Here is a 17,461-nt window from a genome sequence, read left to right on the forward strand (position 1 = left end):
TCACGGCTCAGTTATTCAGAGACAGCAGCAGCCGTTATCAGAAAGCATATATTGGATTATATGGTCTCTGCTGTAATATTGTTCGATGTGGCATTATACAACACACAAACAAACCAAAGGTAGTCAAGCAGGATGAATGTAGAAAGCCTTTGAGCAGCTTTTCCCGGATTTACTGGCATACCACTATGATAAACCATCACATGACCCATATGTCAAAGCAAGGTATAATCCTGGTTATATGTCATACCTGCCAGAATAATAAGGCCACTATTAATCATTGAACATTACTCATATTTAGTGAACATTCGATTAATGTGTGTCTGTAGAAACAGCTGTTCCTACTGTTGATCAGCTAGTGGAGCACATCAACCAACCACATTCCAACACAAACACGACAGCCTGAGACAGGCATTGATGTTTCAAATACTATTGTCAGCCACAAATATTTCCACAGACAGGACAAATGATTTAACATTAATCAATAATAATGTGTACAAATTAAATCCAAAAACTGGCAGGAGAAGAGTAAATATGTAAAAATATTTCACACCAGAAGATTGCCCATGAAAACTGCACAGAGGCATAAAAACACATTCACTCATGATAATGTGAACTTTCAGAATATAAAGTTCATTCAGAAATATTTGATCTATTTCCACAAATTCAATACACAGATGACCTTCAAGTAGCATTATATTAGGGTACAATGCATTTAGATCCTACATTTGGTAAGTAAATCAACACCACTCACTAAGAGATATTATTTATAAAAACTACCCTGTTGGCCAAGTTTTTGGTCCATCCACCATTAGATATCTAGTATTAAAGACACAAAATGGGATGCAGTGCCATACACACACAAAAACAGCTTTACATCAGATCATGACTCTTTGACAAAAATTGCATCAGATTATCAAGTGTGCCTGTCTTACAAACACTGCTATTGGTAATACATAGATTGTGTTCACTAACCCATGCACACATGGAAACTACATAAATGAAATTCCAAATAAAAGCAAGAACAGTTTCAGCATGCAAGCTTAACCAACTGACAGAGTATATGTTTTGGTAATCATTTTCAGTTCGTGTAGGCAAACTATCAAAAATGACATTTTTCCTCTGAAAGTAGTTTCCAAAATAAAGCTGAATGTCAAGGTGTCCTGAGCATGCTAACAGTGAATCCAAGGATACTAGATTCAAAACATACAGATGGAAACCTAACGGATTACCCTCAATTTCAAGCAATGAAAAGGCAACCAATAAGCTTATTTAGGGGTAGATATATGTAAAATTACTTCACGAGTGAGTTTATATACCTGATGTCAGCTAGTCATTATTGCCTGTTATTGAAGCAGAACCAGTTAACTGCTGCTACATGCATTTGGGTGTGTCAGTTAAACATACAATGGTTTTATTGAAGGTGAAAGTGGTTGCAATAACAAAGAATTACTCAATAAATGCAGACAAAGAACTTTGCTGGCTCTTCTCCTGGTCAATACCTACATATTGTGGTATAGCTGGCTTAGTTGTCTTTTATACTGGTATTCTCCCGTGTATATTGATTTTGCATGCAATATGTATGCTTGTCATGATACGCACACACTGATCTCTATCAAAATCTCCTCCGTATGTAGAGGAGGACACAATAATACGAACATGCCACACTCCCTCATAACGCTATACATCAAAACAAACTTTCTTGTGAAAAGGTTCTAACAGAACTAGACTGTAGATTACTTATTACTGAATGTATGTATGCACATACATGATCAAATATAAAAGCTGAATTCCATTTTTTATCACAGCAATGAAAGATTTAGTCTTTACCCTGTGTAAGGTCACGTCTGAATTACAAGGCTTCCCCACAAGATAATGTTAAAATGGCCATATGATAAAAACATTTATCTTGTAACATTTTAATTACCAAATACCACATGAATTTTGAAATAGAAAGGAATACTAATCAGGAAAGTCAATAGGTCTTTCATAATAACCCAAAACACTGAATGGATACACTTCAACACAGACCTGTCGAATGCAACAAAAGTCATATTGGGGATAACATTTTTAAGTACAACCTCTAGGAATTAGGGGATGAGTCCCTCCCATCCGGGATATAAATCCACACTATCAGGGTTAGACACCAGTAGTCTGTCATGTGTATATTGCTATAGGCCAATCAGCCTTGAATTATGTAGCGTCATACAGACCCTGCAGCAAATATATCCAAGAAAGCTAAAGCAAATCTAGAAAATGTGGCAAGTTTAGATTTCCAGAGCTTCTGAGAAAGAAGAGAGTCTCCAGGCTCCTTTTCATTACACATTATTTCTGTAGAATGTGTTCATTTCATAGACTAGTTGTTAGTCGAGGACACAAGCTGACACTGTCAGATTGCAGACTTTGTGACTTTGTGTGCTGGAGATTAGCTGTCTACCTCACCCTTTGAGTGTGGTTTCACATTCTGGGAAGGACTTAACCCCAAGCTCCTGGAATTTGTACTATACTAAGAAAGTGTTATCCCAAGTATAGCATCCGCTTAAGTCAAACGTTAGCGAAAAAGGGGTAAAACCCAAAGATCATACGGATTTAAAATATTTACCTTGGTTAGTATATGACCTATGAAAGAGGGAACATCTTCTGAAGGATGTGACTTCTGTGGGTTGGTAGAGCCAAGCATTTTAACAGTGGCATGGGACCTTTGACTTGTGATATTAATAACAGATATTACAGGGTGTGCAATCTGCTGATTGTCAGGCTGATGGAGAATTGAATCAGTCACTTGTCCCGCATTGTCCTACAACACTTTCATGATACTCCTCTCCCCCCACCTGTTTACACAGACCCAGCGAGTAGTCACAGGCTCTTATCATGGCAGAAATTCTTTCTAGCTTCAACATTGTAATCCATTGGGTAACATCAACGATAAACTTTGTGCTCTTGCATTCCAATATTTCATTTTGCTTAAAAGACACAGAATATGTAAGTTATTTCCATCAGTTACGCATACTGCAGCACCGTGCAATGATGAAAGGGTATCTGGCCATACTTACAGTGATTGTGAGTTTCCTTACAAACTTCTTGTTACCTCAACAATGGGTGGAAATTGTGTCATCTCATCGATAATGACAGTAATTATCGAATATTGACATGTATGCAACTGCAAATTATGTTAGCGGATCAAAAATAATCATCAAACAAAGCTGAATCAGATCTGTATTGACGCAAGTCTTTTTCTTCTTTGAAGAAGGCAAGATAATGCTTGTTAGTGCCGTGTTGCAATACACCACCCCTTAGGGAATGATATTCAATCATTTACCTCTTAAAATTCAGTCAAAACAGACTATTTCAAATAGGTATTCTGTAGGACAAATTTCTTCCAAAATAAAACAGATTTTAAGCCATCAACAAAAAACCTACAGTCACACAGTTAAAAATTAAACATGTTCTTTCTTCAAGATGCTATGCCAAGTCTGAAGTACCTGAGCTGAACTTAGTACCTTTTGTCTGAGTATTATGGAGTACTGTGCAAACAGAGTGAGTGAGTGAGTGAGTGAGTGAGTGAGTGAGTGAGTTTTGGGGGGCTCTCAGCAATGTTCCTGCAATTTCACAGCAGAGGACTCAAGTAAAGGACTTATTGAAAACATCTGGTGAATCAGGCATGACATGTGAACACTAAAAACCACTATTCCACCCTACTGCCCCATAAGATGAACAGCAGGTTGAACATACAACAGTTCCGACTATCTCCATTCCACACTGGACAGGTGGGCTACTGCAGTGGTGGTTATGTCTTCTCACCTGGTTTCCCGTTCCTCATGCTGAGAAATGAGATTTGAGTAGTAGTTTTCCAAGGTAACCTTGGCTTTTGTCACCTTGTCAATGGTGTGGTTTGAGATAGGCACTTGTTCTCCCACTGTGGCCATCTTGGAGCGACGACTCTGAAATGATATGGCATCATACATCATTACTGATGATAAACAAAGCAGTTTTGTCAAGAGATATATTTTCCATACAGATATCAGCAATATTCCAGCTACACGGTGCCCGTCTACACGGTGCCAGTCTATGCCAGTCTTCACGGTGCCAGTCTACACGGTGCCAGTCTGTGTGTGATTGAGTCTTGACCACACAATCCAGTAATTAATATCATGGGCATCGACCTTCACAATTGGGATACATTGATATTGTCAGCACAGTATAAAATTCATGAAATATTCATATTACAAACAAAAATATAATCACATGAATCAGCTCTTTCTTTTTTCATGTTTAACAAGTTGTTGGTCCCTATATGACATATACATTCTTACTGTGTGACTTTACATAATGCAATAACTTTTCCCTAAATAAATCAAGTTGTCAATTACACATCCCATCAATCACAATCTAAATCGTCGGTTCAGATATGAAAGGGCCATGTTCAGCAATCAACAGAAGAAAACCAAAACAGCTGATTACATCTTACAGCAAATCAATGTTTTCCCGAAAGTTAGTTGGCATCTGTGAAAGGAGTAGTCAGTTTCGACGTGAAACTGAGAGATGAAAGTCTGAATTCTACCAGCTATGGCGTCATACTTCATATAATGTGACAGAATGACTGACAAGCGTGACAATAACTTGCCCAAGTCCTGTGGTGAGGTCCACACTGCCAATTCAAACCTTCAGAAATTGATTACAGCAAATCGATCTAAAGTGACATGCTTTGTTAGATCATATTGCACTGTATTGACCATGGTGGTGAAATGTAACCCACCATTAAGCAAACCAGCATACACAGCATGTGCATTGATATGGATAACACAAATTGATCAGCTCTACTGAATTAGACTCTGCATGAATGCCCTGGCTAGTATAGAACTCAACATACTTTGAAGGATATTTGCCATTATGAATACTGACATCAATGGCTTGAACTATGTTGAGATCAAAGTCAATCTGATCAAAGATCATTTGGGTTGGAAGTGTATGAAAATATAAAACATAGTATGTGAATTCATGAGACACTGTTTCTAACTTTGAACTGCATGTCTAGTATGGTACTGGCATAGTGATCTCCTAGCGATTTCGTATTTTTTACTAAATTGTCAGGAATTCATGTAGACCTACTAAGAGGGTGATTCCGCCAGAAAACTAGACAAATGTCACAATAATAATTCAATTCAGTCTATCAACTGATGGGGGCTAGGCAACTTGTATTTCAGTGACAACAGTACCTGGAGGAAGAGGCCTTCATGCACAATTGGAAATGTGAAACAGAACACATATATATGAAGTCACAATGTAAAAAATGACTAGAAAAATCCCCAAATGCTTGAAAAAAGATTTTGCTTGGAATCTAAGTAGAACACTCTGCCACTGAAATTTACTTTGACTATGACATATGAGTGTTACAATTTTAAGGTGACATTAATAGTTACCAGTACTTTGCTACTTGGTGAATACGTACTTCCTGAGGCCAAAGAAAACACGGATTCAAGCAAGGCATACCACCCCCTATTACCTAGAAAATGGATGTGTAACAAATATAGTGCCCTTTAGAAGTTTAGGTGCATTTATTTGTGTTTTCTGGGACCATTTTCATAGTTTTCTCTTCTATTTCTGTCACAGTATGATACACAAAAAGTCTCACCATTATTGTTGCAGCATGATCTTGTATGCTTAAAAACTATGTCTTAATGGATATGTTCTTTCAAATATTTCCACCATATATCTTTAGGTCATGTCACAGAACAAAAAATATCTCCTCATAAACATTTGATAAAAGAACTTTTTGTGATGATGATAGTTGAAATCTCCAAGTCAGTTGGATTTCACTATCAAAGTGTGCAAATGTCAAATGTTGAAAGCTGTCATAGGTCATCCATACTACCTGTTGAAACAGGGTAAGGTAGATTCAAACCATGTGGAACACTTTTCAGCACAGTTCCATAAGCACTGGCGGTTAACCAATCAAAAGTCATCTTATTTATCTGAAGGGTAATAATAAGTGATACATTCTCCATAATCCACAGGCACTTCATTGAAAAACATGAGTAATTTGCCACTGGCATATCAAACAGAATACGCATGACAAAATGAAGAATAGAAATGTGAAGATAGATCAAACTCAACCATTGCTTCAGGCACTTACAGTAATCTAAAATCATCAAAAAATAGACTAGCTTTCTCGTGTTAAGCTGCAGGCATTGAGCAGGAAATGCACCATGACTGTACAATGTCCAAATGCACCATGACTGTACAATGTCCAGCTTCCTTGAAGGAGACATGTTCTCGTCTATGTTAGTAACTTACTTGTACTGTAAAAGGACAGTACTTCAATATATCTCTGGTCTTATTTCATGAATGAGATAAGTTCCAGACATGACATTACACCACCAATTCAAGCTGAGTTCAATTTTCCCAGCAATATCATGACAACTGACACAGGAACGGGCTTCACACATTGTACCCATATGGGGAAGTGAACTTGGGTCTTCGGCTTGACAAGCTGGTGCTTTCACAACTAGGCTACCCACCACCAAAGCAATGCAAGATACATAATGAAATCTTTAAGTGTCACTGAGTTAATATCTGAAAATGAAAAAACATGGTGTGTGAAACCATACTGCTATGCACCTTACAGTAGTACCTTCATACAGTTATTATGATTTTGTATATACAAACAAATTGCATTGCAAGATATTGTGATTCAGGGAAGTAATGCAATATATATGCCATGTATTTGGATCTTAAGTGTCTTACGAAAGGTTTGTGCACTGTTCCGTTTTCAAAGACACCCAGAAATGTTCCAGCTCTGAGAAAATAAAGTCAGTTAGGCGATATTTCAATCTTATTCTGACCAGTAAATTAGGCAATATTTCAATCTTATTCTGACCAGTTAATAATATGAGTAAGGACCAGACAATCCGTCCACTGAAATTAGTAACAACATTCCATGTACAATCACACACTATCAATGCGAAGCCTGAAATTCTGCTCCATTAACATGTGTGTTGAGACCAGGCTAGGTTGCTGTAAACCAATGCTAACCTGAGACTGGTGATGAGTAATTCAGTAGCTGTAGCTGTATGCATACAGAGATGGTTAACTGTCACCACACACACATATACACACAGAGATGCACCTGCACCTGCCCATGAATGCACAGAAACATACACACACAAAGCAGGACAGACAGTGGTTTGAATGACAGATAAGCCACATCAGAACAAGTGTTTGCCACTAAAATGACAATGTCCCCTGCTACTAAAGAAACATTTATCTTATATTCACTACATTGTATTTTTTGGTCAAACACAAGATGCCTGAAATGACCAGTTTCCATAATTATCGAACGTAGGTTGTCCACAAAGTTTATGAAATTAGGTACAATGTTTTATGATGGTGACCTTAAGAATAAGGTCAAGGTCACTAAAAATCAACTGCTGTCCACGTAATCCCCCAGTGTAGCCTGTCACCAAATTTGAACACACTGGGTACAACAGTTCATAAGATATCACGTTGACAGGAATTGGGACAGAAGTACAAAGAAACATGTACGCACAGACACTGCTGAATACATAGTCCCCCACCTTCCACATAGCAGCTGGGGAGAGCAACACAGAATATCAAGTTGGTAACAAGACACCAACAAAAAGAAAGATGAGTGGAATGTTCGACATATTCAGTGACAAGGGAATCACAAGTGTACAAACAATGTGGCGAATGTTTCTCTGGACCTGTTCTCAAATCATGCTCAAATTGCTTAAAGTAAGTGAGTGATTAGATATATACCACTGTGGTGTAATAAAACTGAACAAATGAGTGAGTGTATACCACTGTGGTGTAATAAAACTGAACAAGTGAGTGAGTGTATACCACTGTGGTGTAATAAAACTGAACAAGTGAGTGAGTGCATACCACTGTGGTGTAATAAAACTGAACAAGTGAGTGAGTGTATACCACTGTGGTGTAATAAAACTGAACAGTGAGTGAGTGTATACCACTGTGGTGTAATAAAACTGAACAGTGAGTGAGTGTATACCACTGTGGTGTAATAAAACTGAACAGTGAGTGAGTGTATACCACTGTGGTGTAATAAAACTGAACAGTGAGTGAGTGTATACCACTGTGGTGTAATAAAACTGAACAAGTGAGTGAGTGTATACCACTGTGGTGTAATAAAACTGAACAGTGAGTGAGTGTATACCACTGAGGTGTAATAAAACTGAACAAGTGAGTGAGTGTATACCACTGTGGTGTAATAAAACTGAACAAGTGAGTGAGTGTATACCACTGTGGTGTAATAAAACTGAACAAGTGAGTGAGTGTATACCACTGTTGTGTAACAAAAAATATTGGTATGGTGACTAATACAAAATACAAAAATTGAATTAGAGTGAACTGGATTTGAAATCATGTTTATATGTTTCTGGCATGTCGTTGTAATGTTATTAGTCCTGTAACTTCAAACAAATAGATCACTTACTTACAGCAATATTGTATCATACTGAAGGTGTGGGTCTCTAATCTGCCACCATAAAAGGCGACTATGCTTGTCGTAAGAGGCGACTAACAGGATCGGGTGGTCAGGCTTGCTGACTTGGTTGACACATGTCATCGGTTCCCAAATGTGCAGATCGATGCTCATTTTGTTGATCACTGGATTGTGTGGCCCAGACTCGATTATTTACAGACCACCGCCATATAGCTGGAATATTGCTGAGTGCGGCATAAAACTAAACTCACTCACTTACTCACTCTAATCTGCCACAACTGTGGTCCTAGATCTGCTAGTCCATGAAAGGAAAAGCCCAACCAAGTTGAGAAAGACGTGTTTGTTCATTGATGATTCTATACAAAGCCTGCTGTACGCATTAGATAGTAACTAATTCTGGGCTACAGCCACTGTTTACATAGGAGTTGTATATGGAGCAACATCATGTCGCAGTCTGTATCAGATTGTGACAAATCATATCACCTGAGTTTACAACAATGAGTTTAATGTCTTCAGCTGTAGTATTGAATCTAGAGCATTAAGGTTAAGAGAAGGATGGCTTGACTTAAAAACTGCATGATATCCTACGTCTCACATCAAACCTCTTGTGTTGTGCAATTCACTAGTTACTCATAAACATCTATAATGTACTTATTATTCATCTTCAAACATCCTTCATATAGGAAGATGGTTTGTTAACTGCTCTATCATCTTCATACAGCACTTTTCTTGGATAATCAAAAAGAGATCTAAATAACATAGTTAAACATCATGAGTCAGAAAGTTCCCTTCTAGATATTCTAATCACAACTATTTGCTTACAAAGGAATACAAAGAAAATAAAAGAAATACCTTTACATTCCACAGTGGCATTAAATATTTAACTGAACGCACAATACTCCAAGAATGATTTAGGGAAAACTGACACAGCAAATACTCCAGCCTGAATCTTCACTACCAGTACAGAACATCCAAAAGCCCCTGAACTCCGCCATGCCGTAGTTCACCTGGTCATCAAAAAACAAACGCTCACTGAACAGAGGCAGAGACTGTAGTGAGACACACAATACAGTCTTCCACTGACAAACTTTACCTTAGTCTTCAGAAAATCAAAACAAGAATGCATTTTCCCATGGTTGGTACATAACATCGTCTTCTATGGCCATGGTAGTGACCCAACAGTATCCCTCCTCTCTCCTCCACGTCCACCTTCCGTCCCCATCACCACATAACTAATTTCACGTCACACCTGCTGGTCGGCTCAAACAAAACACCCCACAATTAATTCCTTTGTCAACTTGTTGCAAAGAATCCACCCATCACGGCAGCTGGAGCTCGCCTGTAGGGCAGTCACATGTTCACCCAATAAACCAGTCGTTACTTTCTTTCATAGGTCCACAACTTGCACAGAATCTCTCGCCCGTTACCTATATGAATTGGAAATTCAATACAGTATGGCAGATAACAACTGGCTCAGGTAGTGCTAATGCCAGGAGCGATCTATGTGAGCTGCTTAACAAGAGCAGCAGCACTGTATCTATAATGTGGATACCTGCGACTTGATGTCACCATCCATCACAGAAAACCACGCCAGATACCTGAAGAGAAGCCCCTGTGACTTGTCACAGGAGGCAGCTGAATGTCACACAGGGCTCCCTGAGGACCACAAGAGATCACAGCAGTTCACAGCAGTTCACAGCAGTGGATATATGGTGTAGCACCACCGCCCAAATTACCTGATAAAACACTTGAAGCCCTGAAAGAATGTTCACCCTGTGGAGAGCCCTTGGACGTCAGAGGGACGCCTATCTACCACTGTTTGATACAATAACAACACACGTGCTGGCCTTACAGAAATACAAAAACTCTCTGGTCATTCATACTAATTATTCGATATGCTTTTATTTCATGTAGTTTGTTCATGTTGTTGTTTAAAACAACCAATATTGATGTCCATTGTCACTATGTTGGGCAGTGGAGTTGTGTCAACAATGGTCAACATATCCAGGATTCTGTCAACAACACAATCTCCTGGATAATCTCCTAGTTTCAATACCTTTGTGTGCATTTGAACTCCACGAAGTCTGGTACATTGTTGCTGTCTGCGAGACAAACATTCAACACACAGATGCTAGCACCAACCTCAACATCAACACTACACTGCCACTGCCAATCTTAAAAATGAAGTGTTTAATACAATCATACAATGCTACCCACATTAGGCTATTCCCAATTCGTACATGCCACATACACAGTAAGTTATATTCATAGCTACAGCCAAACGATGAGCGAGATAACGAGTATGCCGCTTTTAGCAATATTCCAGCAACTTGACATCAGGAGACACCAGAAGTAGGCTTCACACACTGTAAGCATGTGGAGAATCAAACCTGGTCTACAAGCAAACACACAAAACACCAGGAGAGTCTAATATCCGTCTCGCCGACATTTTTTGACAAATGTTCATAGCACTTGTTAGATATTAACACTACACAGGTAGTCATAAGATTCATGTTACTTAAAAATGGCATTAAGCAATGTATACCTAAACATTTAAAGGCGTGAGTGAGTGGGTGAGCTTAGTTTTAAACCACTTTGAGCAATATAACCACTTGACTACCCCAAGCCTTACATTTCAAGGAATGGAGGAAAGTCCATAATATCAAATACCTGCAATCATTTAACCATCATTTCATCTTCACCTTCTGGAAGTTCACATGATCTCAATTAAGTCTACATAAACAAACAACCTGCCAGTCTTTCAAAACAGATGTAAGATTTAAATGTTTGTATGTTCAGCCATATAGAAGGCAAAATTGACAGAGAAGTGTTAAGGTTGAAATGCACGGTTTATTTCTTTGAACTTTTACCTGAAGTATGTCAGTTAAGGTTCCCCTCAAACACAACATTCCTAATTGGACTTTGACCCTATGATGTCCAACCAGAGTGAGTGAGGTTGGTTTTATATTGCTCTCAGCAATATTCCAGCTCTATGGCAGCAGTCTGTAAACAGAAACTGAACCAGACAATCCAGTGATCAACATCATTAGCATTGATCTGTGCCATTAGGAACCAACAACACATGTCAACCAAGTCAGTGAGTCTGACCACCCAAACCCACTTGTCGCCTCTTACAGGGATTGGGAAAGAGAACTTTGACAATGAGCCATTTTCAAGATTATTAGCCATTTTCTGAAATTAGCATGGGCCACTGCCCTTGTATCAATGGTAAAATTCAAAATCTTAATGGGCCCTTTATTATCCTAATGTGCAAAATGGCACATGGCCCCTGCCTTTCCCAATCCCTGCTCTTATGACAAGCCTAGTCTACCAAGGATCTTCACTAGGAATTTTTATCATTTTATCAAAAGGACAGCAGTTAAGTCGGCCACTATCTGTCTCCTGATGTCATGTTGCTGGAACACTCAGCTGAGATGGCTTGTTCAGTTTCAGTGTTCACTGTGTTACCTAGCCTTTTATGATGTGTGACCTGGCAGAGTTGGTGGTACATCAATACCAGGATGTCCTATGAATGATTCATCTTGCTTCCAGCTCTACTTCCTGCCAAGTCATGACAAAGACCAGAGATCTTTTGTTGCTATGGTGATTAACAAGCCTTACAAACACAGACGCCTTGTTAAGTCAAATGGATTGCATGATCACTGACACGATTTTCAAATGAATTGATCACAAACATGTACGCACTGAGAAGATCAAGCGGCAAGTCACCACCTATTCTGTATCCCACAGAAATAATCTGATGAGACAAATCTGCTGAACGCTGTTGTTGAATAAACAAGACCTACAGGAAAATTAATCGAATAACAAAGATTACACAACAAAGATCTTCTTTGAATTTGCTTCACTGGAACAATCAGGAAATCACAGTTGATCCACAATGCAACATATAGATTTTGTTAAAAATAGTGCAAGTGTGAAACAGGTCTTCTCAAACAAGTACCTAGTAAAAATAACATCTAACATCTAATCTTATAACCAGCTTGTAAGGTTTGGACATACAGACAAAACGTGCTAAAAGGATCAATTCTAATAGCTGTCCACCCAAACCGATTTTCTAACACTTCTCAGTATAACCATTAAGAGCCTACTCAATGTCTCTGACACATGAAATCTATCACTAAGATAAGTATACTAACTAAATATACAAGAAAACTTCTTGAAATGAAAAAACCCTACTCAATCCTCAGAATATCCTCCCTGTGGATACTTTGTGTTTCAAATAGTAGTTATATTTTGCTTTTGACGTGAGAAAGGTGACACTACAAGCATTCAAGAGAGTGAATCTTGTTTTCCAATCAGTATAGTCTGTAAATTTTAAGCCTTGCACATATACACCAACTAGAGGTAGATCACCTGGAGAGTAATGCAGGTGTGTTCCCATGAGGTAATCGCCAAACAATCACCACACATGCTGCCCTAATGTGATATCGATGGAAAAACATATCTGTAGCAAATATATATGCATAACCATTTCTGTATGTAGTTCAGTATCTTTATACATGAGAATGAAGAAGACAATGAACATACAAGTATTCCATGTATTTACATACGTCACTTGACAACGGCACCCTTGAGCCTTTAACCATTTTCTAGCGTAAACTGATAGACAAAAACACCACTAGAGCTGAAACTTAATATTCACCAAGGGATTCACAATGGAACAGTCAAGACATCTCAGAGAAGGCACCTACCAGCACTAGTTCTAGTTGAGTATTGCTGTCAACGCACCAGGTATACAAGTGCCACTGATCGTGTAGCTTGACATGTCAAACAGTGGAGGAGCTTGTGCTGTATATCCCAAACACTGTTTCTACACTGAACATTATCAGAACAAAGTAAACACACTACTTGCTTGGCCACCCCATGCTCCTTAATCATACTGAAGTATTGCTGATAAGCAACGGTAGTTTAATCTTTGAAGCATTTCTCAGTTAAATAAAAACTGCTGATAAGTATTTAAAGTCTTGTAACATTTGAAGGTTGTTTAAACCATGATGTGTAACTAGGGGTAGGTAGGATGTCTTGGCAGTGTTTGTAACATAGCCATCAGAACACTGTAATCATCCTGTGAGTAAATGCTCACTTCATGACGTGGACAGCAGTATTCAAGTTGTATCACATACAGCAATAATAACAATAATTGTGAATTCATAATGTGCTTTTTTCATGTACAAGGCACATGCTCAAATTGATAACACACAATCTGCCTATTAATAACCCCCGATAACCCAAGCTGCATGTGCTAGAAGGTTGATAGTCATATGACTCATGTCACTTGGTACCCATTCTCTGCTGAGTGAACAGAACTCACTTGCCCAAAGTGTTTTGCTATGGAGCAGGAGTGAAATCCTATAAACTCTCAGGACTCAAGTTCTTAAACACCCATCAAAGGACCTTCCACAATCATTGATGCTTAGCTTCAACTAATTTGTGGCCTGATCTTTGAAGATTTGAAGGACCAAACACCACCACACAGTAGGTTGTTGATAGGCCCAGGGAACAAATGATTGATACCATAAGCAACTTTCCACTTTGAATCAAGATTCATGAAACTAAGAAAACCACAATATACCACAGCTATCACAGTTTTGAATTCTTGCACACTGATTTTCTATGTTTTCAACAATACAAACTTCAGGCATGTATGCGCAAAGATTCGCTCACAAAGTGTTAGGAATTCAGAAACCTCCACTCCTGATGAGAACTCACCTTTCAATAATTGTACTGATACAAAAAATGTCCTTATATGGACATAACAAAAAGCCACAGACCACCATGTTATACAATCATCGTGGTGATTGCATTGGGCGACCTATAGTATGTATAGGAAACATGATTCACACAGTGTAACACACACCAGTACTGTAGCTAGACTGATGCTGAATGTCAACACTTTACATTCTTACTCCACAAACACATGACAATTCACACCACCAAGTCACACAACTGTCTTCAGTTACTGTACTTTAGGGTCAAACACCAACTAGTGCTTAGTTTCTTGATATGTACAGTATTGATGGTACCCAATACACCCAGTTGGGCGAACACAGACTTGCTTCATTTAGGGTTTCAGCAGGAGGGCTTGCCAGTAAGGAAAATAATGTGGAGGCTGTAAACAGACTAGGTCAAACTGGATGTTTGAGGTTATTTTCCAACAATATTCAGTTTCTAAACTGTCCCAATTTTCTTCTTTTACCTTTTATTAAGGACTGACCAACAAGCTGGAGCTTCCTTGGTTGTACTAAAGTGAAACAAAGCTGCCCACCATGCTAAAACATTATAATTAGCTTAAGAGGCTTTAATAGCATGGCAGGGTAGCCAGCCCCTGGGTAGGCTGACATGATCCTTGCACTTGAAACCAGCCATTACCATTCAACCACTCTCCAGCAACTGAGAGAAAGAACCTGCACTAACAATTGAAGGAGTTCGTCTGTATGGCAAACAGACCAACAAGACTGAGTCATTGCCGGTTGCGGTAGCACAAGTTGTAAAGGACGATAACCACGTGTGAAATGAAAGGGTCACAACACATTGTGTCCCATGCAACACACACGTATGTAAACACGAAACCATCACGATCAGTCACACCTACATTCACCAGCAGCTAGTCTGTACTGTCCAACACACACGTAAAACATTGCTCATTCACTCTTACATATTAACATGACACAGAGTAAAAATAGCAATATCAGCACAAACAGGCCATGACAATTAGTGTGAGAGCCTGGTGGTGGTGGGATCCTCTTAGTCCTCAAGGTCTCCCATAGCACTGAAACACTGGAAACTATAAATCTTGATAAATCAGGCTAAGGGCCCCTTGTTTATTGTGTTAAACATGGGGTGACGGGGTAGCCCAGTGATTAAAGTATTTGGTCATCACACCAAAGATCCAGGTTCGATTCCCCTCATTGGTACAATGTGTGAAGCTCATCTGTTGTACTGAATGCCATGATATTGCTGGAATATTGCTAAATGCATAAACCATTCTCACTCTCTTTTGTTAAACGTAGTCTAGACTATAGAAGGGTGCTAACCTGAATGAAACGGGAAGGGAAAAACTTTAAAAAGAAAGTATTCTTAATGCAAGCACACACAAGCTTCAAAGGGCACAAATAAACATCCCCATGAGTGCATCAGATGCATTTGAACAAAAGTACAGTGCATGCTGTTCAACTCGGACTCTGTCTTTCTCGGACTGGTGTATAAACTTCATTGAACTTATGGTCCGAGCCTTCAGGCATCGATGTCAGAAAGTTCTCTGTAACTCAGTCTGCTGTCTAATTCAAGCTTATTGGCAGGTCTGATCTGGCAAATCTGCTTCACACATTGTACCCACATGGGTATTTGAACCAGGGTCTTCAGTGTGACAAGTCAATGCTTTGACCACTAGGCTACTCCACCACCCAACTCTTCTTATGTCACTACAACTGTCGTTAGTCTACATTAAAGTAATAAAGTGTCTATCAAAAGAGCACTATGATTACATTACGGTTAAATAATCAGGACATTCCATTACTGTTGCTAAAAATGTCTTAAAATATGGACTCATCTGAAACGATGTATGAAAAGGTCATGGTGTTACATGTAGCGCTGATAGGCAAAGAATCAAATCACCAGCAAGAGCCTTTCATCAGAATTCATTAGCCATCCAATATATTGCAGTCATCAATCACATGTAATTCTCTCTTGATTGGAGCATAAGGTCAGCAAGACAAGCATGGGTCAATAAGACAAGTCAGTCGTTATCAGTCAAACATCACTGAGGTGCGCCTGCTCAACAGACAGAACTGTTCAGTAAATGAGGTAGTTAGCAGGTCACATCTATCCCACAGGTCAAATACAACTTATTTTTCTGCATTAAACTGCAATCAGAGCAAACAGGTCAGGAGCTACGTCAAGTTCAGCTGGAGGGTCTTGATGTGTGAGAAGGAATAAACAGTCTTTGAAGTATTGCCTTATTTCATGACAGATAATTTCTTGCACACAAGTGAATTGTCATTAAGAATAGAATAGATACAGCAAGAAATGTTCCAATGAAAAATAGTTTCTGCTAGTTTCAGTTTCCTCAAAGAAATATGGGTACATCTTTTGAATGTTACATCAACTGTCAACAATATATGATACTGACAGAAAGAAACCATTATGTATCCATGGAAAAAGAACCCTAGTGAAAAGGTGAATATGGGGCAACTCTCGATTTGCTTTATTTAAAGATTTATTTCCTTATTCCAGAATGGGGCTGGGTGAAAGGAAACTAACAGGGATCAAGGGCTGTGAGACAAACTACCGGGTACCCATTTTTCACCACTGGAAAACATACTGAGGATCATGCAATGTCTTTCAACTCTTCAACTCTACTTCATCATTAGCTACCGGGTACCCATTTTTCACCACTGGCAAACATTAACTAGTCAGGATCATGTCATGTCTTTCAACTCTTCAATTCAACTTCATCATTAGCTACCGGGTACCCATTTTTCACCACTGGAAAACATACTGAGCCAGGAACATGTCATGTCTTTCAACTCTTCAATTCTACTTCATCATTGGCTACCCATTTTTCACCACTGGAAAACATACTGAGCCAGGAACATGTCATGTCTTTCAACTCTTCAATTCTACTTCATCATTAGCTACCGGGTACCCATTTTTCACCACTGGAAAACATACTGAGCCAGGATCATGCAATGTCTTTCAACTCTTCAATTCAACTTCATCATTAGCTACCGGGTACCCATTTTTCACCACTGGAAAACATACTGAGCCAGGATCATGTCATGTCTTTCAACTCTTCAATTCTACTTCATCATTAGCTGATGCATGGCAAATGGCTGATAGGGGATGGTAATTCAGCCAATTAAACATGACTGAAACATGTTTGACTGACTTCACACAAACAACTTAAGCTTAACACGGCAATTTCATAGCTTTTTCTGTTCAGCTGCATATGTCATCAGTTTGGTG

The 17,461-nt window shown here is 38.9% G+C and overlaps 1 protein-coding gene across 3 annotated transcripts in view; it reads right to left on the reverse strand.

The window, feature by feature from the left end:
- The window catches only part of LOC137261299 (serine/threonine-protein kinase 38-like), a 71,335-nt gene that overhangs the window by 49,902 nt on the left and 3,972 nt on the right, over nt 1-17,461 (reverse strand). For all 3 annotated transcript variants that reach the window (XR_010954847.1, XM_067799024.1, XM_067799023.1), the window contains exon 3: nt 3,799-3,938. Coding sequence is in view for 2 of the 3 variants with exons in the window: in XM_067799024.1 (XP_067655125.1) it covers nt 3,799-3,923 (125 nt within the window). In the remaining variant the exon portion in view is untranslated. The remainder of the gene's footprint in view (nt 1-3,798; nt 3,939-17,461) is intronic.

The sequence above is a fragment of the Haliotis asinina genome, chromosome 14 (genome assembly GCF_037392515.1).
Source record: "Haliotis asinina isolate JCU_RB_2024 chromosome 14, JCU_Hal_asi_v2, whole genome shotgun sequence".
NCBI classification, from domain to species: Eukaryota; Metazoa; Mollusca; class Gastropoda; order Lepetellida; family Haliotidae; genus Haliotis; species Haliotis asinina.